Source organism: Heteronotia binoei, chromosome 2 (assembly GCF_032191835.1).
Source record: "Heteronotia binoei isolate CCM8104 ecotype False Entrance Well chromosome 2, APGP_CSIRO_Hbin_v1, whole genome shotgun sequence".
Taxonomy (NCBI): Eukaryota; Metazoa; Chordata; class Lepidosauria; order Squamata; family Gekkonidae; genus Heteronotia; species Heteronotia binoei.
The window spans coordinates 144,813,414-144,837,111 of NC_083224.1; the positions used below are offsets into that span (position 1 = coordinate 144,813,414).

The 23,698-nt window shown below is 38.2% G+C and overlaps 1 protein-coding gene across 1 annotated transcript in view; it reads right to left on the reverse strand.

The window, feature by feature from the left end:
• Positions 1-1,744: 1,744 nt before the first annotated feature.
• The window catches only part of GTF2B (general transcription factor IIB), a 30,936-nt gene continuing 8,982 nt past the window's right edge, over positions 1,745-23,698 (reverse strand). Inside the window, exons 3-7 of the mRNA XM_060232172.1 lie at positions 13,648-13,781; positions 9,642-9,788; positions 9,376-9,505; positions 3,944-4,225; positions 1,745-2,210 (exon numbers count right to left, since the gene is read on the reverse strand). Of these exons, the coding sequence (XP_060088155.1) occupies positions 2,077-2,210; positions 3,944-4,225; positions 9,376-9,505; positions 9,642-9,788; positions 13,648-13,781 (827 nt within the window). The 3' untranslated portion in view covers positions 1,745-2,076. The remainder of the gene's footprint in view (positions 2,211-3,943; positions 4,226-9,375; positions 9,506-9,641; positions 9,789-13,647; positions 13,782-23,698) is intronic.

The window sequence follows — 23,698 nt, forward strand, 5'->3', positions numbered from 1 at the left end:
GACTCGACATGCTACAGCACGGACCAATCTCGCAACCACAACTGGAATGGTTTAATTTGACCATTTTGAGCAGGATTAACATCTTCCAACCAGAGTACAGCATTATAGTCAGGGATATTCTTTCCTCTAGGAGGCAATAAACCAACAGTATAACACTACTTGGAGAGTATTTGTTCAATGGTGTTGGAGGAAGAGAGTTGATACCCTAAACCTGCAACTCAAGTCACTTCTAGACTTCCTTCAAGGCACTGACAGATTTAAGAGCTGTAACACTCAGATTTCAAGTTGCAGTGCTGCCTATAGTGTTACCTCAAGTTGAAGGTGTCAGTCAAGGCATCTACACATATACTTCATAAAGGGAACAACTCTAAAAGATCCTCAATGGATGCATAGATTTCCAACCTGGAAATTACATACCGTGCTTTCATCTCTCACAAAGCCTCCCTTTGAGCCAATCAGAGATTCCATTGAAGTGGCTGAGGATGAAAACTATACCTGGTGGTCATCATTTCGGCAATAAGGATGTTAGAGCTTGGAACGCTTTCCATCAATTCTAAGCTGTATCTTCTAGAAGGATAAGGGGACACCAAGAGGCAATCTAACCGTTTGACCAAAGGTAAATTCTATCTTCCACAGATCTCAAGAGATCCATCTTTCTGCTTTTTGCTTTGGTAGTTAGATTAGCTCTGATTAAGTGAATACTATTATTGAACAATACCTGGTCCTTGGAAGGTTCTCTATTTGTTTATGAATTTCTGAAAAAAAGATTATAAAAGAATTGCCATATCCTTGACACAGCTGACTTATTTCCTTTGATGGTCAGAGAGCACTGCAGCAACCTGTAATTTCTCTGCATCAGCTGTCCATACTTTAATAAAATTTGAAGGAAATAATACAAACATCCCATGGGCAGGATCCAGCTAAATAGGAAATGGAAGAGGTGTATTTTTTTAAAGAGTTGCTTGCACCAGGTTTGTATTTATTTAGAATAAAATCAGAAAAACTCTGCTCCCAACTATCACCACTTGGCTTTCCAAAATGTGGGAGTACTTCATAATGGTCAAAATCAATTCCAATCTTCAACAATCTAATTCCTCCAATTTTTCTGCTAAGTGGTTTCCTTTTGTGAGTTATGCAACATGCCAAGAAATTCCTCCATATAAACCCTCACAAATGTCTCTAGTGAAGGGGTGCCCAACGGTAGCTCTCCAGATGTTTTTTGCCTACAACTCCCATCAGCCCCAGCCAGCATGGCCAATGGCTGGGGCTAATGGGAGTTGTAGGCAAAAAACAGCTGGAGAGCTACCGTTGGCCACCCCTGCTCTAGTGTACTTCTAACTTCTCTTGACTTCTTTCTTCTGTTCTCTGGGGCACAGGAGTGGTTGATTTAGTTATGTCTTTGTAGTTATGTAATTATTTACTTTTTCTTTATTTATATTATTTTTAAAGCTTTTCTGTCTCATACATCATTTAGAGCCTCCATTTTAAACAGTATCCTTTATGCAATATTGTTTGCTGTAAGTTCAATCCACATTATGCAGTTATGATTAGATTGTTATGCTTACATCTGCATTATAAATTAGATTGTTATGCTTATATTTGCAACTATAGTTGATCCTGCATATCGTTGCTGTAATAGTTTATGTGGTGACTCTTTTTTACTCTGTATTCTTTTGAAATTTCTTAATAAAAGTATTTTTGAACTAAAAAAAAGGGAAAAAAACCCTGAAACCAAGACAGTAAATGTTTTTGGAAAAGTTTATTCAGGAGTCAGAATTTGGAATATTTTCCAAAATACATTTTACTAGATCTCTATGAAAGAAATCAAAGTACATATAATAGGAAATTAAGCTTGTTGCAATGGTTGATAAATAATTACTTTCACTAATATATACAGAAAAAGATACCACAAAATGATCTTGTTTACACCTGGAATGTTTGCTCCTTCCTTTGCTAGGCATTTTTCACATCCTTTAACCAGTTCTGCAACTTGAAGGCTCAGTAATAATTCCTTATACACCTCTTTTGTAAGTCAAAATCAAACTCTTGTACGATCTAGAAGCAGCCTTTGGAGTTTTACAGCTGTGGCAATTTATCCACTGGGGTGTCGAATTTGAAATCTGCTGGGAACAAATCTGGAGCTCTGGGGTAGATCAGTCTATATGACTGCCTTATGGTAACATCAGCTACACCAGCAATGTCGCCAATTTCTGAAACAAAAACCAAGTCAGACAAGATTAGGTTGTATCTACTAGAAGACCTATCCTTAAAGTTACAAGTACACCTACAAATTTTAAAGAGCTGGATATAGCCAAAAAACTCAGAGAAAGTTGGAAGATGGGAAAAGAACCACATGCTGCCCTTTCCCCCAGCATTCTACCATTATATCAAAAAAAGCCTCTGAAGGCAGGAGGAACCCCTGCAAACATGCTGCAGCGAGGAGAGGAAAATGAGCAAAATCGCTTCCTGTTCCCTCTTCCACTGGCCCCTTATACTGTAATGTGTTTTGCATACACAAGGGTCAACCCCTACCTTCAAGAGGGGGGTCAGAGAATGAATAACAGGGTGCTAGGAAATATTCTTTCAACACAAGAAGTTTTCAAAACACAACTATGGCCTTACAGCTTATAAACTTGCCCCATGCTCTCTTGGTGTTCTACTTCTGACTATTAAAGATACATTGAGCAGGAGATTTCTTAAGAAATACATCAACTCAGGAATCTGTAAGTTTGAAGATTTTGTTGTGGTGACCAATAAAAACATATTGTACCTATATTTAGTCAGTTTCTAGGTCAACTCAAAGTGCTGGCGTTAGGGTGAGGCTGTAAAGTTCAGACTGCACCACACAGAGGCAAGACTACTAGCAGAGGAAGCCAGGCTTTATGAAAACTTCATTTTGGCCAGCACAAATTCTTTATTTCTTCTAAAAAGTACACGAGGAGTTCGAAGCTATTTAAAGATTCCTAGTGAGATAACTCTTCCAGAATTTTGTGCAGTCCTACATAGGGGGCTGCAATTGTGCAGGACATAGACAGTACCCTCTAGAAAGGGGTGAGGGAGGCAAAGCCTTCCTACTTAGTAAACTGCAGCTAGAAGAGTGGTCTCTTACTAGTGATCTCTGTCAAAGTTTATTCCCTTCTGAAAGACCTTGATTCCCAAACGAGTTTCATAGGTCCTGCCTTGTGGGCTTAGGCAAATATCACATGATAAATTGTAAGCATAGCTGCAACACATCTTTTAAAAGATCTGTAACATCAATATATTTCCAGGTCTTTATGTAGAAGGCAGCTCTTCATTCTGAGGATATTTCCCAGCCTGCATCCCCCTAGCCAGAAAAGGAAGTCAGTGCTGCTAATCTTTCTGGATTACAGTTATAGGCAACTCTTTTTCCCTAGTTAGAAACAAAACATCTCCCTGCCTCCTTTGAAGGAGACAGATTTCATTAATGCCAAACTAAGTACCACCCAATTCCTTGGCTACATAGAGATAAACTAGACTGTAATATTAGAATGGAGTCCTAATAAGGACTAACTTATAACACAAGACTAGGGCAAATTCTAATTTATGCTAACCAAGCCATACAGATATACGGTGATTCAGAAAACCAATGATACATGCAGTCTGGCGTCTTAGTTAAAGAGGCACTCTTGCTAATGCATAGGACTATAACAGATCACTTGAAACACTATAGTCTTAATTCTGCATGAGCATATATAGGTTCAGAACACTCACTGCATGTGATTATTGTATGGAAAATGTGGCGCAGTTTCATCACTCAAGAAATTAACCCAAAAGGACAAAGAAAGACACAGTGACTATACTGAAGAAGAGATGCATCTAAGACCAAAATAAAAGCATCTGTATAAATGCCTCTCCTCATTTCAGAAGAATTACTACTCCTGCAGATACAAAGATCAAATTTAGCAAAAAAAAGGAAGGTTACCTTTCTGGGTCCTCTTCTCTGCAGAAGCTTGTGAAGCCATATAAATTGCTGCAGCTGCGACTGAAATGGGACTCCTCCCAGGGACCAAGTCTAATTCCACAGCTTTACGTGCAATGTGTGTTGCTGCCATCTGAACTTGCTTAGGAAGACCAAGGTTTGAACAAAACCTGGACATGAAATCTCCAGTTGTGATCAAATCCACACTTGTTTCCAGAGCCTTCAAAATAAGCTTGAAGCATCGGCCTATTTCTTTTTTGGAAATTCTGGATACAGCACATATTTCTAAAAACAATCAAGATGTTCACATGTTAACATAAGGGCAATGCTTTTAGTCCTCACTGCAAATTAAATCTTAATTTTGAAACTACTAATTTCTTACTGTGCTATCAGCATCTTAAAATTTCACAGCAAGGTCCCATAATTCAGTCTACATACCAAATGAACTCAGATCCACTTTAAGAAACATTCCATTGGAAGACACCTCAGAGGAATAATCATCAATCCAAAAGCAACTGTTTCAGCTGTTCAAGTTTACGGAACCAGAGTCTGTCTACCACCATATATAAAGGCAAAAATTAGACAGCTCCCCAGAACAGACAGAATTCATTTGCTCCTTCTGAAAGCACAAAAGACTAGATTATGTCGGTTCTTCCTTATGGAACTCAACTCCCTGCAACTGTGCCTTGAATAGGGACAGTAATAACACAGCTAGCCAGAACAATGAATGCATGAGGCGAGCTTGTTATTTTGCTTCATCTGACGAACAGGTATGTATTTGAGACTCAATGAGAAGAAAGGTTAATCAAATCCTCCATAATGCTCTCCAGCACTAACCTGCCCACAAGATCAAAGCAACACACTGTATGTAGACATTTTGGTCCACTGATAATTAACAAAACAGCAGTGATGACCTTTTTTATTATTGAACTCATTTATTCACTGACTAGGACCCAAAGTGGCTTATACCATTCTCCTCTGTTTTAATCTCACAACAACCCTGAAGGGAGGTTAGGCTGAGAGTGTGTGACTGGCCCAAAGTCATCCAGTAAGCTTCCATTGCAGGACTTGGGATATGAACCTGGGTCTTTTGACCAACTGTCTTAACACTACACCACAGTGGCTCCCCTTTAAGGTTGGCACCAGCCAACAGAGAGAACAAGACCATCTTGGATAGAAAGTCTGACTTAAATCAACCAAGAGTAACTTAAAAACCATGTGTCAGATTTTCACTTTCTGGACAGGCAGTCCATTGTGGCTTCTGAACACCTGGCACATGACCCAAATTGCCCCTTCACATACACTGCTGCCCCAAAATCAGAAAGAGAGATACATGGTAGTAGTGGGCTCTCTATGAAGCCAGGAAGATATATTTGGTACCACTTGAGGCAATCACAGCTGTATACCTTACAAGTTACATTCCTGGGTCAACTGTTTCTACCAATAGTACATATTTCAATTAGGCCCTGTGATACAGCAGGGAGAGGTAGATGATGAATTCAGATACACTCACACCCTAAAGCCAGATATTCCAGGGTTGCCACTAAAAAATTTTATTTCCCTGACCAACATTTGTCAATTTCCCTGACCAACATTATAATCACAAGTTAAAAAAATGAATAGGTTGTGTTGCATTAATGCAAGGTTTAATGAAATGTTCCACTCTATGACTACACAAGTCTCAACTGCAAAAATATTTGTCAAAGTAAGAGATTTAATATCAGCTTCTTTCAACATTAACTGCAGCAACCTCTGTTTTGCAATTGCACCAAAAATTACACCAATACAAATTTCAACTCAAGTAAACTCTGAATGCTAACAAATGACATAACATTTTTGTTATTGCTTCAGAGGTACACAAAAATTATGTAGGCATTCTTACTAAAATGGTGAAGCCACATTACAAAACTTATAGTTTTGAAATTGCAGTAGTAAGTTAGAAATTAGAATACAAGTAATCTGTTTTTAAAGAATGAATATTTAAGATATAAAACTATCACTTCTACAGTTTTCTCTTATTATTTTGTAACTTAGTTTCTCATCAATTGTTTCCTCTTCCGTTTTGGCTTCTTCTCTCAGTCTTTTTTTTTGGCATTTTCAAGACGTTTAATTTGTCCAAGTTTTTTCTTTCTTCTGAATTTCTTCTTGTTGCTTATGGTGCTTATCCTCCAAGTGCTCTGTGTAGCATGCATAAGCATGCATGACTGACTGCAATAGATTCAAGTCCACAGTTCAAGACAGCATCGTAAACTTGACGTTGACAGACAACAGTTTCTTCATTCAAGTTCTCAATTAACATTGACTTATTAACTGAAAATTCACTTTCAACAGAAGCATTACCATGACACAGAATAAGGCACATTTTGACAACAGTCCACATGTCTAAGAAACTTTTCTTTGACTACAAAATACCACTGTAAAACGTATCCAGTCCAACTTAATCATTTGTTTTGCAACATATGCTTGAAACTGAGCCTTGAACTCATTGTGGGCAGCTGTGGTTAAAGTAGTGTATTGTTGCTTTTGATTTTTCCACTACTGTGTCATTGATCTGATTTGCTGCATGTAGAGCTTCAAGAACAGCCCTTATTCTGGTGATTCCAAGATTTGGCTTGTATAAAGTGATAGTAGGATCTAATGCTGATAGGCCATTCACCATCTTGAACTTCAAAGAACTTCTCTCAATCAACTTTTCAACCCTAGGCAAAACTCGATCACTTGACGTTCACTCAGTTTAGTTTCTTTCAACTGCTTCTTTGCTACAAAGCCAATATCAACCTCCTTCTCAGCAAGTTCTCAGACAATTTCACATCAACTGTTAACAACTGGGAACCAGAAGACACATTTTGCAGTGTTTCTGATTTTATGCAACAACTCATTACCTTCTTGATTAGTTTACAAAGTTCTTCGTACAAAAAAAGATGCCAATGGTTTGTGGTTTTGAAACCTTTGTAGAAATGGCTCACAAACCCCAGCAATTGTTTTCATGAAAGCCATTTTGCACTTCATGAGTGGAACTTGCATTGCAGCTTTTATACAAATTGCAAGTTTACTGTGGGGGAGTTTTGCTTCTTCCACATATTTCTTGATGTTGTCCAAAACAGTCATAGCTCTATAAAGGCACAACATTTTTCAATCACCTAGTAGTGCAAAACTTCAGGGGAAATAGTGTGCTTCCAGTCATATCAGTGTATGATGCCCTCCTAGCTGGGGAATCTGAGTACATGTTGCGCAAGACTGAATTCAAGTCCCATTTCACTGCTTGCAATCCTGTTTTAAAAGACCCATGTACAACATAAAGGCTACAAGTTCCAAAGTTAATCAGTTCTTTTCCTTCTTCTTTACAGTCAAGGTTGGTCTAAATTTCTTCTTTTAGTTTTCTCAGAAAAAGGTGATTTACATTTGGCCCATCCACAGATACTTGTAATAATTTTGCAATTGATAAAGAAGACATGCCTTCTTGAAACTTCCGAAGGTTTTCAGCAGTAGCAGTTTGAAGAAAAACACTGACTGGTTGGATACCATGTGGAAACTTTATGACAGTAATCATCCCAAAAACGAACTACTAAATCCATCTGTTCCTATTGAAGCACCTTATTCAAAGTTTCATCAAAACAGATAACAAATGTTTGGCATTGTTTCAGCTCTTCCAGTAAAAGATCAGAGAAATATGGTGCCAAGCCAAAAGCAACAACATATATTGTTTTGTTCTTCCAAGATGAAACTGTTGAGCTATCTGGCTGAGAACATTCGCTTGAATAACTCACTGATGTTGTTACAAGAGTTAAATGACATCATCTTCATCACCAGTTGCAAAGCCCATAGGGACTCTACTATCCTGACAGTCCTTGATTACATAGGCAGCTATACTAGTTTGTGTGGTGGGTAATTCTTTGCCATTTTAATCACTCTGATCAAGTTTTCCAGTCTTTGCAGGGGCTGTCCCTTCACCCTCTCTGGTTTTACTATATGAAATTGTACATGACTTTGAACTTAAACATATTGCGATGGACTGTTTACTTGATTTAATTTTCAGGTTCTTCTGATGTAATGGTCCTTGTGCATGAGACTCCACAGTTCTAATTCCCATATTATTTAGTTCAAAGATTTTTTGGCACTTTACAATAACCTTTGCATTTGTCTCCCGCAACTGGTGATAGCCATGGAACGAAGTCAGGATGAAGTTTGAAATCCAGCCACTGCATATTAAAAACTGTCCTCTTAGAAGCCATCTTCAAAATGTGGTTTCAGATACAGCTGTACACAGGACCACCTGCCTGACACCAAGATGTTAGCACCTTTGTTTCTGGCAAGTAGGAACTTTCCAAAACTGGGAAAGGTTCTTGAAAGTGTAATGAGCAGATAAGCAGCAAGAAAGGAGATGGGAGTTTCTGCAATCTAGAGAAGCAGACAACCCTCATTTGCAACCTTTATGCATGGGAGAAGTCAGGAAAAAGGGTGAGAGCTGGTACTCTGTAAACTCCAGCAGGAACAAGCAATCACATTCACAAAATTTACTCTGCATGGTGCAGAGTAGAAAGTGCTAGTTGTCTGTGAAATCGAACAGTGGCAAAACTCATTTGCAACTCTGTGCTGGGTTTAGCAGGAGACAAAACATGCATTCTATACACAAGCATGACCCAAAAACATGCTTATCTTTATAAGTAAGTTAAATGCAGTACTAGCAGGTAGGGATGAAAACAGTCTGATGGTTAAAGTCTGTATATCACTAAATGTTTAAACTAGCCTTACTTTGCAAATGCTACAGGCAGACCTTGGAAATCATGCAGAGACAGAGCTAAACAAACACATTAGGCTGGTTGCTGGGGGTGGAGCTGAGAAAAAGGTGGAGCTGGGAAAGGGCATCATTAAGTTTTACTTGTATTCTGCTACTTCTCTATTCCAGTTACCACAAAAACAATCATGCTCTTGCAGCAGGTCAAAAATCCACTGCTTGAATATATTTTAATCACAATTTCCCTGACTTCAGATCAATTTCTATTTCCCTGACTTTCCAGAAAGAGGCAACCCTGTATTCTAAATATGCTTCGAGAGGCCTTTTACTGGACAAGTATGAGTCAAAATTTATCACTTTGCCCAGTTTATTCTGCTTTGAAAGTAGCACAATCCAAATTGCACTGCTGTGGGTTTGACCATGTAGTGAATTCCTGCTGATATGAAACAGTCAGCCATCTTCATATCACACAACAGCTTTTAAGCATGACCAATAATTGCTTCACCTTCTGCAACATTTATATTTAAGTCAATCTAAGCCTTGCCCAGAGATAATCCATACCAGAAAAAGGGGAAAATCCCATACAAGATACCTGGAATTAGAAGCTTCATTTTACTCCTGAATACTACACCACAAGGTGGGTCTACTCTAGCCAGAGGTCATCCAACAGCAGCTGAAGCATGTGCTGCTAGATGTTTACCTTTAAATGTGCGTGGAACACCCTCTTGTCTGCAGGCAATATAGAGACAAGCAGAAGCAATGGCATCGTTACTTCTTCCCTTTAGGCTCTTCTGCTCATACACTTGCTTGAATAAATTATTTGTTCGATCCTTCAAAGCAAGCAGACAAAATTTAATTAACTCTGGGCCATTTAATTAGCAATAATATCAAAAATTCATGCACTCATTATATTATGCTAACTAAGTAAATGCCAGAACAATTTAAGAGAAGGAGACACGAACTTACAACTATATTTCGGGGGAGGTTGATTCTGTCTGCCATGCTAGCGATTTCTTTAAAAGCATTCATCATTGCACGGTCAGAGCTGCTCATTGTCCTGCGATTCTGATACTTGGAATTCCCAAATTCGTCAAAACTGGCTGCACCTGTGCCCTGCAGAAGAAAGGTTTATGATCATACTTCTGGTATGTATTAAGAATATTCAGAGCAGGGGAGGAATGAACAATTCACTACTTGCAATAGGCAGCACTTTCTTACAGTTTCCTAGCAATTAAGAAAATGGATTGTTTATATAGCCTTTACTCTGCAGCAGGGAGCTATCATTGTTTTACCTGTTTCCACCTGGAAGAAGCTAAATAAGCTGTTCATAATGAGACTATTGCATTCTCTAGTAGTTGGTATTTTTAAAATTTTAACATTTGTAAAGCACTTTGTACATGATGACGCTTTTAGAAATTTTCATTTCATTTATACTTGAGATCTTCTAGCCCGTGATTATTCCCCTATTTAAAGGGAGGCTGCTACAAGACTCTCCACCCCAGCCTTCATGTGACTACACATTACCAGAATAGCCTGCTTGCATGGGAAACTCCCACATCAGTACGGAAAGCACTTAAGAGGATGAAAGGGCTGCTTGCTTTGGTCATGATAGTCTTTTACAGGAAGCAACAAGGCAAAGTCTCTGCCTTATAGAAAAGCCAAGCTGGCAAGGAGAAAGACTTACAAGAATGCCTTGCTTCTGTGGAAAAAGACTTCTTGCTTACAAGAAGGAAGCTGATAGATCCCTTCCAATCTCCCCCGCCCCCCACACCCAAAAAAAGTTCTCCACTTACTTCAGTGAAGTAGGGACAGTTTATCTGTTTTTGCACTAGGCTTTTACATGAGACAGAGATACCTGTATGACTTTAGTACAATGCCATTAAATGAAGCACACCAATCAAGATTAGTTGTGATTCCCTTTATGGTACTGGTCAGAGCATCTGCTCCTTAAAAAGAAAATGGACTTGTGAATATGTCTTCTGTATTAGTGATAGAAGGACAAGCTGGCGAAGTGTGATCAGGTTTTTAGAACCTGTAGAATTCTTGGCAGTTAAGCTGCCCTTAAGACTAGTCAATGAAAGAGAACCACCAAGGAGTAAGAGAAAGCTCAGGAGGACCTGATATAGCTAAGCATCCAACAGAGCATGCAAAAGAACTGCTCCAAGGAAGCTTGCAGTGCGCAAACGGAGTGTGGTTTGCTGCCTTCCCATCACTATTACACAAGGAAAATTTACAGCAAGCCATTTTACCTAAACCAGCAAAAGAGGTATTCAATAATAGAATGTATAAAAGCAGTGAATCATCTCTGGGTGGGTGGGAAGACCTCCAGTCCTGCTTGCCTACTCTATCCATGTTCTTAGGACACTAGCAGGAACTCCATTTAACTCCTGGCACTGTGTTGTATATTGCAGGACACCACAATATTTTTGATATTCATCTCACTAAAGTGGATCTGTTCCTTCAACAATTCCCTTAAAAGGAAGAAATTATTTACTATGTTCCCGAACAGTTGATTTCTAGATAGGCAAGCTTAGAACATGTTCTATGTATACCCACTCAGTGTTTTCCTTCTGATGCATTAAACTTTGTATTTCTGGTAAGAAAATGTGCCATTATATATTTGCTTAGACAACAGGTTATCCAGTGAGATATGAAGAAAATCCCCTTAACTCCTAATGTATTCAAGAAAGTGTTCATATAGGGAACCACACATACCAAAGTAGGTAAAGATGAGCAATTTAGGAATATAGAGCATTAGCTGTCCTGTACTCCCCGACTGGCATAGCAGCAGGCATTTCAGTTTAAATACATGTTTTGCTTAATGAGCAATATGGCTTGTGGCCAAAATTATGGAACTTATGGCAAACAAAACATTTCAAAAATTGATTTGCACTGATGCCATGGACTGATTTTACTACATGAACATAATGACTATTCAGTTCACTTGTTCAAATATTGACCATTACTAAGAACACATATTCTACATCGCTATAGTGGACATCAAGTACCATGTAACAAAAATTATGACAAAAATAAAGATATGTATACTATGGCAGAATAGGGTGCAGCAGTTTCCAACTCTTTTTCAAGTACTGGGTATACTGGTAATTTCTCTTACAAGAATGTTTTTGGCTTTTTTTACTATTACATTTTGTAAGTATATCAAACAGTCCCATAGCTGTGGAGATCCCCCCTCTGAGGGCCCCGCCCCCAACCTCTAGCAGAGACCTTATCAACTCAGCACTCCAGAGCAAGCCCTGTCTCTCTCTCCTCCATCCTGCTTGGCCAAGCAGGACAGGACAGCAAGAGATAGAGACTCCATGATTCTTGCAGCTCACTGGTTACAAGCAGCAGGAAGACCGGGCCTACTGACCCTGCCTCTTTCTCCCCTCCTGCTCAGCAAGCAGGAAAGGAAAGTTAGAGGTGAAGGAATGATTTCCATGCTTTTGGCAGAGCACTGGCTGCAAGAAGCAGGAGGACCCAGCCTGCCGGACCTGACTTTTTAGGTTTGGGAGCTTTTTAAAAATTTAAGCGCCCCCCCCCCCCCCAAACCTTAAAAAATCCTGGTTACTCCACAATAACAAACAGTACAATTTTATTTTCTAAGTTATTTATGATACATTTTATGTTGCCAAATCAGTAAAAATTGTCCTGGTTTGACAGGCAAGTTAAGCATTGCACTTATTCCAAATTTTCCCAAAATTTCTGGAGGGTTTTCCCAGGGGAAGAAAAAAGCCAATTTTTCTGCAGTTTAAAAGTTCTAGAAATTTTACAACTTGCTTTTCTCATTAGCAGATATTTGGGACAGCTCTTCACTTTGAAATACCAGAACATTATAAATCCTGCCATCTGACAGAACTCAGCTGTTAAGTTTGCCTTTCTGCGCTGGACAGCAGCAAAGTCTGTGAACCAAGGCGGTTTGCCCCAGTTTTTATCAGATAATACTGCAATGCAATTTAAAGGTTGGCTACCACCTACAGAAGGGTATTTCTGGCTTCATAAAATAGTCAACAGACAACACTCCACTGTTTATTGGACCCAACTCTTCTATGCTGACCTAGTAGGCAAAAGTTCCCACATCATTTTAAGAATAAGAGAACACATCCCTGGAAAAAATGAAATCCAACATTGTACTAGAATGTACACCTATTTATTTCTGATTGTTATTTAATCTGACAATGTCTTAATAACAATTAAACTAGTATGAGCATATATCAACTCTTGTTTAGAAAGAATAATACGTTGTTTAAGACACTAAGGAAAAATTAAACTGTGACACACATACAAAATGGATTCAACAGCAGCTCAGCTTTATACACACCTAACCATAATATTCTTCCAGTTATGGAAACTAACTAGTTCTAGAAGGAAAACTTGTCACCAGTGCTGAAAATAGCTTTAGTGACCAAATGTGCCCAAATCTAGCAGTACTTCTCCTTTCCTTTCACCCAGTATGTTCAATACAGTTGCATCAATTTTCATAAATATTTGAGAACCAAAGGTGGATACATAAAGCACTGTAAGGAAACAGTATGGTCCTTGCAAATGTTAATCTCTAGTACTTGTGCCAGAAAGAATGTCAGGAAAGCATTTGCCTAAGTAGCTCAGTGGGGCTTTGGGATGCCCTACAAAGCAGCAGGTAAAGAAATGCAAAGCTGCACCCTAATTTCCCTACATGTTATATTTTTTATTTTTCGGGAAGGGGAGCCTCCAATTCTAGGCTACACAATTTATTGAGTATTTGAGAAAGGAACCACAAAAATATCAAGGAAGATCAATGAATGCTGTCTCCTAGTCTGTATGCACAAAAGATGCCAAGAACATGAAGAAGTCATCATGAAACAGCTATTATGCATAGTCTGCTGATGTAATAAAATGACCTTTTAAAGGTTATTTAATTTGCATTTTATAGGACCTGATATATACATGTTTTCATTGCACTAAAACATTACATTTTACGATTAAATATTACCTTGCCAATCATTGTAGTCAAATCTCCATCACTTAAGAGAGGATTCTGGGTATCTCCAACTCGAGATGGGTCTTTCGTTGCTTTATCATTGCTGAACGTTCGCCATTCTGACCCTACATCTATGACTCTGTCACCTGAATACATAAAAAGCTTATATCATTCCTGACTTTTGAAATCTCAGGCATAAACCAATATTAATACTCCATAATCTTCAGCAGCAACCACTTAATGACACAAGGATATAATTACAATTTAGGAAGTGTAGGGAAAATAACATATAAAAGAATTCCAGAGAGAGAGAGAATATATGGTAGCAATCCTGATGGCACTTGGCAGGTTATTAGTACACAATTGAGTCAAGCAAATGAGGATATTGTATTCTACAGTATCATACTCAGGACTAGGGGTGTACATTCAATTTAACCAAGCCAGGAAAAAAAACCACCAAAATGCTTTTTCCAGTATTTTTCAGGTATTTTCACAGCTGGATATCAGTCAGGGTATTTATCCGGCTATCCAAAAATGACTGCGTCCAAAAATCCTGAAAATATCGGGGATTTTTTGGAACTGCCAGATAGCTGGCATTAAAGGGTTTTAAAGAGACTGCAGTCCCTTTAAACACCTTCTGAGTGAAGCCCTGTCTTGGAAAAGGCATTGAAAGGGACTGTGAGCCCTTTTAATGCCTTTGGATTCAGATGTGGCTTGCAAAATGCATTTAAAGGGACCACATACCCTTTAAATGCCTTTCCCCCCTTCTGTTGGAAACAATGGAGGAGGGGGGCATCTTCTCCTGGGGCCCACAAAATTGGACATCCTAGTCCAATCTTTTTGAAACTAATGGGAGGGTTTAAGGAGAGCCACCAGCAGCTATGCCACAAATTTGGTGCCTCTACCTCAAAAAACAGCCCCTACAATGCCCCAGATACCCCCAGACTGATTTTACATTATACCCTATGGAAATACATAATCTATAATGGTCCCCCGTAGGTATAATGGAGCCAAAAAAATTGACAATCCTGAATATTTACCAAATTTAAATACCATACCAGTATTTGGATTTGGGGATATTGGGAAATACCAGTTTTTTGTTTTTGGTATTTCCCAATATCCCCAAAAAATACTTTTTTGCACACTCCTACCCAGGACCCAGTAATTATACCAATATATTCTGTACTATCTCATACCCAGAACCCAACAGTTGCCAAAACAGTGTCACCACAGGACTCAACAAATATTTCTCAAACTTTGAGTTCAGTTTCCACAACTCATCATCCCAAGTCAGAGCCAGACATCTTTTAGCCAGGTGAGGTGAGTATAGAAACTATTACTTGCAATATCAGATCCTTTTCTTCTACTTCACTATTCTAAGCCTTGACCCTAAGAAGAGAAAAGTTTGCCTTCATGAGCTGCTTGCAGAGCTCCCAGAGCAAGAATTCACAACCACTACTCATCTTCCAAAAGCAGTAGATAATTTCAAAGTCTTAATATTTGTAGCCTGTCTGCAGGCAATCTGAAGTCTTCATTCTGGGAGATCTGTGTCACTTTCCAAGTCTATAGGATAAAAGACTTATTTTAGGAAGGTTTTTTGGTAACTGTTAATTACCACCACAATACTAATAACCTAACACCTCTCAACCACTAAAAACCATTATTTCATAATGCAATGCAAAAGCAGGTCTGAGACCTTCCCTGTGATACTTTCCCCATACTTGCTATGGCAGGGGACAGAGTGTCTTTGTGCTTATGAAGTTGTGTCACAGACAGCAATGGGCTGTTCAAGTGCATGTGGAGCTCTGAGTCAAGTTCATCTGTAATTGTTGCTTTTTAGATAATATAGTAGCCTATTAACAATGGAATACTGTTAGGCACCCAGGAACACCTTTAAAATATATCACTGACTTCTGAAACTTTATAATTTGCCTATTTCAGTTGCACATACCACAAAAGCTGGCATGCAGTTTTCACAGAGCCCTGACAGATGGCCAGTTGCAAATGATGGACATACTGTTAATATACCGCACCACTGTTCCTATTCAGAAATCAGCAACCTAAAATGTAAATTTCATTTAATCAGTCTGTTTAAAAGATAGATTGTTAATAAAATCAATTTTTAAAATCAGTCTTGAATCTTTAGGAGAAAGGTGGATTATAAAATACACAAATTTCACAGCTTTTTAAAAATAATCATACGAACTTCTCACTGCAAGTTCAGAACCTGAAGACCTTTGAAATACACCTTTTGACTAAGGGAAGATATTTGAGTTATGACTCTAACTGTTACACTATAATTGTCCATAAACTTGTTCACTTAGCCGTTTTGTTGCTATAGCAATCTGAGGATTTTTTAAACAAAATTGATTTTAACAGCAAGTTAAAATTCACAGAAATATAATTCTGCAATAATGACCTTCCTAAAAGCATTTTAAGTTGAGAAACTATTTATGCAGAATAACAGAGAAAGTTCTGGTTGCCCAACAAATCCCTAGTATAAAATAATCTGCTTAGCATAAACTGTGAAGACTGATTTGCTGCTAATGAAGTGCACTCAGATATACAGCCGCTGGCTTGTTATCAAGACTGTAGCAAAAGGAAATAATCAGTCATTAGAAAAGAATCCAGATATAGCTGTGATTTCATACGCCACAAGTATGCCAAAGATACTGGCATTACGATGTAGCAGCTATTTTTCCAATTATGACTCAGAAAGGCTTCCCCCCTAAGAGATCAGTCAAGAAACAATTAATACAGTAAGGACTGATCATGCTGGACATTACAGTGAGCCTTAAATGGAAAATGTACCTCTTTATAAGCTTTGTTCAATACCGGGTTGCTAACCCAAAAAATAATGGCCAAGGGGTTTCTCAACAGTCCCAGGGTTTGATTTGGGTATTCATATGAATACACCCTACCTTTGAAGTTGCTCCTTACATAAATAAAACAGATAATATTTAGACCTATGGTATATAGACAATGGTATTAAGACTTAAAATTGTATACAATGAAATACCAAAATGTTCAACAGCTGTAGGATTCAAGATGGGTACTGGCTGCAAATATTTGAGACCATAAATTAAACAGACATATTTTATTGACAAAAGTGTAGGTTAATTTTTTTTTACTCCGAAGCAGGATTACAGCAATTAAGGGGGAGTCAAATGAGGAAGTGGAATGGTGGAGACACTGCAACCACTGAAATCCCATTTGACATAATTTTATTTTGTTTCATTTGTTCCTGTGGTTGAATCATTGTTGTATTTTAAAGCTTTACAAAGAAGGAAGATTTTCTCCCTAGGAGCCCACACTGTAAATGCCAATGAGAGCAGGGGATCATCCTCCACATCCTATCATTCCCTTGCAAATTTAAATCTGGAGACAGCATGCTCCCCCTCTGGCTTCTGGCCTTTTGTGTAAATATTTGATTAAGTATTGTTCCTTCTAAGGCCTAGCAGTAACTTCACTTGAAGGCAAACTCCCGTTTCTGTTCACTGCATCTAAAAAAAGCAAAACGTACTTGAAATTCTTGCTGGCCTATAAATAGAACACTGAGCACAGCAATGTCGTCATATTTTTCCACACAAGTGGGAATGTCCTATATGACTCACAAGGATCTGCCCTCTTGTGAATTATGTGATTGTGAATCCTTGCTCTAATGAAAAGAGTGGCCTATCACTGACAACACTGGCAAAAATTGTGGCTGTGAGATGCCAAAAGAAGACACTGACTAAAATAAGCAGTCCGTGTAATACTCCGAATATACTTATTCAGAATGGATTACTTTGCTCCACTGTTTATCATGGGAAAATAACATTCTAGAAGCAAGCAGACATGGTAGATGTACTCTATTAAACAAGGGTGTCAACGACAAAATTCAGTAAGAGACCATCACTGGTAGATTCCAGAGAACATGTCCAGTTGATTAAGTAGAATTATACCTACCAATTACACACAACCCTAGTTCTCCCAGTAGCAGACTTAGAAAACAGAAGCACTTACGTTCTCATGATCACAAAAATACTATGTAGTCTATTATCTTGTCATTCTATTTTCTGGCTTTCAGCTCTAAAGTCATCCATTGAACAGCTTCCTTTCTGTCACCTGGGGAAGTACAGGGTTTTTTCCCCCTTCTTGACTTGAGGTACCACACTAAACCTTTAAGAATCTTGATTTCTCATCTGTACTGCAAACTCCTAACACCAGCTTTTTAGAGGTCACAGGGTGCTACTGGAAGAAAGGTAAGTTGGGGACTGATCAATTTCTGATCAGTCAATTTCTGTCAACACTTTCAGAAGAAAGCTGTTACATGGTTACCTTAGCTGTATGACAAAGGAGGAGACAGGGAGAAGAGCTAAAAAGCAGAGGTAGGGAACTTGTTTTGTATCTTCAGACTATGTGCGCTATGTGCAGGCAGTTGAACATTTTTACATATATTAACTGTGTATACTTAACCTGATTAGCATACTTTCATGAACAAAGAAGGTACTAAAATGGAGAACAGTACAGTGAGTGGAGGTCAGCACATGGAACATTTTCTGCTTCCCTGCTTCCACCACAATCTACTGTCCTCCATGAAATGCTGTTTTGGGGGGAACAGGGAAATAACTATCAGAAATCAACAAGAATCATCTCTTTTATACACTGGTAAAGTACACCACTGCAGGCAGGACATAAATAGATAGATCCAACTCTTGAGGACAACAATATTTAAAACAAGCATAACTGTTTTTTAAACATAGACACTGTCAGCAACTGGAAAAATGTGAATATGGGGAATCACCATTTGTCATCAAATTCTCAAGGCTCCCCTAGAATATTTTTTGTTGTTATTCATAGCCCTCAGAAAATACATGGGCTGCATATTACCACATCCAATTTATGGCCTCCCACATTATACGAGAAATTTGTGACAACAGTTTAAATGAAGATTTGGGGAGATAAAAAAGATATGCTTAATTTAAAAGAAACAAAATATTAAATAAAAGAACAAGAGTACAACAAAACTTGGAGGACAACCTGTCTGTACTGACTCAAATGAAGTTAAAGAGAAATCTGATGGTGCAAGAAGCAAGCCAGATAATTCTAGATGTACTCTTAGAGAGTGAAGTGAATCTAAGTGTGATAAAAGAGGCCACAAAACAATAAGTAATAATGGTCGATGCAAACAAAGCAAAACACTTGAAATAGAATATTACAAATACAAATAGACATTCATATAATTGAGAAGAAAGAGTGAAGATCCTGGAATGAATTCATTTTGGGGGGGAGGGCAAAGAAGACAAACTCCTGAGCAACATTGTGTACAGCATTCCTAGGGATAGAGAATGAGGCAGTTTGGGAGGATAGCCGAGACCTTCTATTTTTAAGCATGTTGAGCTTGAAGTATTGCTCCATCATTCAGGCTGAAATGTCAGTGGCAGTTTTAAATCAAGACTTTGATTTACTTTTTGATGGAATGTTGTCCAAGAGAAAGTGCTGTTTTCAAAGAGGGTATTTGCCCTTTCAGTCACCTTCTTACAGTACTGAAATCAATTAGAGCTAGCTAGAGGCAGAGTACCCATAGTTGTGCCTTCAATACACACAATCTCTAAGGCTTAATTAACAGAACACAACTCTGTTATTTAGCACTAAACAGAAATGTTATCCAGGAGAGGAAACCTCAGACCATCAATTACTTTTCTGGTAACAGCACATACAATGAAATACAGCACCCTAGAAATATAGCACATGCTCAAGCCAGCAGGTCAAAGTCTTACACTGTGGATTTCTGTGATAGCATTTTACTCCTATCTGTACAAAAGCAGAACTAAATTCTAGGTTTGTTAGAAAGAAGCCCAAAGCTTCACATTTCTTTGAACAGTTAATTAGGGAATGTGCTGCCATCTAGTGACTGATCAAATTATCATTTCTCTTTCAAAAGATTATGACACTAACTGTACAAAGGGAGACAAGAATAAAATGAAATCACAGCATCATTTTGTTTTCTAGCAGTAAGTTTTCTTCCAAGAGACAGAGAGGTGAGAATTCTAAACAGTAGCTTCAGTTCTGCCATATACTACTGACATTTTATTTACTCCTCCTACTTTACAGCAAAACTCACTCTTTAAAAAGCCCACAAAAGAAGCAGCATTATCTACAACTTTTCCATGGGGAGGATGATTCACAGATGATCGAGATCCAGGCATAGTGGAAGGGCCTCAGACTGCTCCTCACCCTCCCCTACAAGGAGCTTACTGCATGCAAAACAAGCTTGATGCAGACATCAAATTAACATTTTTTAAATTTACAATAATTGCAACCATTCATAACATGGGTGGCCATCACAGGAACATCCTCTGTCAAAGAATTTGACAGAGAAAACTTTTAAAAACAAATTTCATGAAGGTGTCTTAAAGAATTTGACTTAAAAGAGTCACACACCCACACGAACATACAGTAACACATTTTGAGTTGAGAAACTGCTAGCATTTTTTCACGAACATCTTGGTTACCATACAGATATTAAGGAATAGAGCAACACAACGCAACTGGTAAGAAGACATTCTATAGTTGCTATCCTATTTAAAAATTGTTCTTATTATAGTAAAAAACTAAGAGATTTTGAGGACTGACGGCATTCTGTCAAGGGCTATTTCATCATATAAGAAAAAAGATGCACTTTGTAAAGCTGTCATCAAGAATAGGTACATGGACTGGAAAGCTGATTTGCTGTATACAAATTAGATACTCAAACTGTAAGCTTCATCCAATGGCGAATGCTTCCACCTGTGACTTAAGAACATTAAGCTCTGCCTTTCTTAGAAAGCACTCAGTGAGTTCAATAGTATAAAACAATGAAGAGTAAAACCTAAAATAAATAAAAATTAACAAGCAGAAAATAGATAATACCAGAAATAATAAATCAGTAAGTGATATAAAATGCATATAAAAAGCCAAGAGTTTGCAGTGATACCCAAAAAATGGCACCATATTAAGTTATGCCGAGTTCTGAGATGCACTGATGTTCTCAGCAGCTAAACAGGGTGTCAAAGTTGTTGATTCTTTTCAAAATACAGTAGGTTTAGAGTCCTCAACTGAGACCTCATACACATCTAGGTCATTTCTGTTTATCAAATGCCTAAAAAGATTCCTGTAGTTCATAGAAAGCACTTATTTATTTATTACTCAGAATAAGCAACCAGGGAAGAGATGCTATTTCCCAGCCAGTACTTAATCATCAGTTCTGTATTGTAATATTCCTTGGAGAAGAGAAATGCTCCATTCCCTCTATTCTGGAAAACAGGTTTAAGAAAGATTTAAAATCTTTCTCTACTGTATTAAACTCAAGATATTAAATAATGGGACCCGATGAGACATGTAGTCTTAACTTTTAATCTTCAACTCTTCTGTTAACAGGCAATGCCAGGAATTGGAAGACCTCCTATGTGCAAAGAATGTCTTTTTCTGCAGAACTTTTGCACCTCCCCTACACTATTTGCTCTACACATCTTATCTTATCAGGCATGGGTAAATATCAGTCAGAATATGTCATCAGTCATTAATTTTGGGCCAGGATTAGTAGTATTATTTGGCACCCTTAGTTCTCATTTTGATAATGAACAGAACAGATGCTGAAAATGGGAATGACATTTAAATATGAAAAGTACTGAGCTAGTCCTAAAGAAGCAGTCAATAATTTTTTTACAAACAGATAATTGTTAAGAAAAGCCTCACCAAAGATTGCTTCTCAGTTAAAACATACATCAAAATCAAATCAATTATAACAGCAATTTGGGGGGATTGGCTTTGACCCATTTCCGGATTGGGAACCATTGCCCAGCTCTTACTCAGCCTGCTTAAAAAATAAATATTTTTATCCCCTATAAAACCAAAATTTAAAGTTTAAAAGATGGCTCCAAGGGGAGGAAAGAGACAAAAACAAAGAAGAAAAATGCAGTGTTTAACAGACCTTTTTCCAGCTCCAGACATACCATCCACCTTCTCCACAATGCTGGGGAGGGGTGAGTCAATGGCTGAAGAGACTCCTCTCACTGCAATTTTTTTAATGCAGGCACTAACCAAACAGAGGCAAGAACTGAGAAATGATATAATAGAACTGCTATAACCTGTGACGCAACGCCTGGATGAATTAGAAGAGCTTCATAAACAGACATGCCAAAAAGCAGAGACAGCTTTTCAGAAAGTTACTGAGCTCGAGAAAAAAATATGAGACAACTTCAGATACTTGGGTGAGGCAACGTATTCTTACTTTGGACTATCGAAGCCGTGAGTTGTGACTAAAGTTCAGGGGGTTCACATCAAACTCTGAGGCTGGAACAGAGCTGATTATATTTATGGCAAACCGGTTTGCAGCTACGCTGGGTCTTGAAGCTGAAATTGCACCCCTCCAGCAGCGAGCTTATCGCATTGGCAAGGTATGTGAGGAATCCACTTCATTATCATATAACAGAAATATATTGGCAGAATTCAAGGATTTTCAAACACGACGCAGAATTTTTGCAGAGGCCAGAGAGAGGGGCGGTTTGGACTATCAGGGGTTAAAGATCCAGGTGTATCCTCATCTCCCTCCTGAGTTCTTAAAGATCAGAAGAGATCTTAAAGGAACAACAGCTAAACTGCGGGACTTAGGAATAAGATATCGTTGACTCCAAACAGGCAAACTTTGTGTGCAACAAGGCTCAACTTATTATACTGCTCATGACTCTACCTCTGGTGAATTATTGCTGACTGCTTTAAATCCCTCCCCCCCTGCATCGAGAGCAAACAAGAGGACGGAGCGCTCTCCTCCTACTCCAGTTAAAGCAAGTTGGGTATGCACTTCTGAAAATCATGGAGATTTTGAGGAAAGTGTTGACTCCTTTTAATAAACGAGGTTTTGAGTACAATTTATAATGGAAGCATAACTCACGGATATTAGAGTGGTGGGACTGTTGTAAGTGTCTGGGCATGTTCCCCCAAGGTATAATCAGCCCATGGAAGGTGGAGTTTTGTTCTCCTTCAGTCCTTAATTTTTAAGGTCTCCCAGGGCTAAGCTATATTATATTATTTGTAGAATAACTTAGCTCAAACTTGATTTGAAATATATAATGTAAAGCTAATATAAGGAGCTAAGATTAACTGGTGGATTTTATAAATCTTATTATTTAATCTTTGAGAGAAGAATGAAGGAAGAAGATGAAGATGAAAAAAACATGAAGATATAATGTTTATGTGATATTAAGTTTGTATAGTGTAAAAGTTTTTGTTGGAGTTGTTAAATTTTAAATTCTTCCTTTAATAAAATAAGAAAATGCAAAAAAAAAAATAATGGCAATTTCACAAATTTACAATATGCACATTCATATCCTGAACAAAGCCCTTCACATAAATCCTGAGTAACTCTTACAACAGCCACATAAGGTAGGCCAGCAGTGTCTTACTGCGAGCATTGCACAGAGAGGTTTGCCTAAGCTACCTACCCCACTCTCCGCCACTGTAATACTGTTTAAATCTAAATATAATGAACGTGTTCCACATGCAAATTAGATTCAACCACTTTTATTCATGGCTGAGAATTCTAATAAAAACACATCAGTCTAAGACACCACACCTACACAAGATATACCGCATCAGTCCAGTGTTTACACTAATGGCACAACTGCACCATATAATGTATAGGAAGAGGGGAAACAGCCAATGGAGGCCTTCCTACACTGCCATCACATAAAACAGGTTAATATTAATTTAGTCATGGTTGTAGTCTGCTCTGTACAGCACAGCCCGATTTCACTTTCAACTATACAAAATACTCACTAGTCATAAGCGTCAAGGGATCTTTTGCTACTGTTCAGTAATAAACAAACAAAGCTAAATGTGATAGCTGGCACCATTTGACACTTAAAGCTAATTTCAAGAATTATTTTATAAAATGGATTCAGGATCCATTTTGATCTGTTCAACACTGGCCTGAAGTATATATGAGTCTCTTTCAGAAAGGGAGGAATTTGGGCTACCTTTTAGACAACCTGAAACCAGGCCTCAGATTCAGTAGGAGCTCACAGAAGCAGAGCTCTTGAAC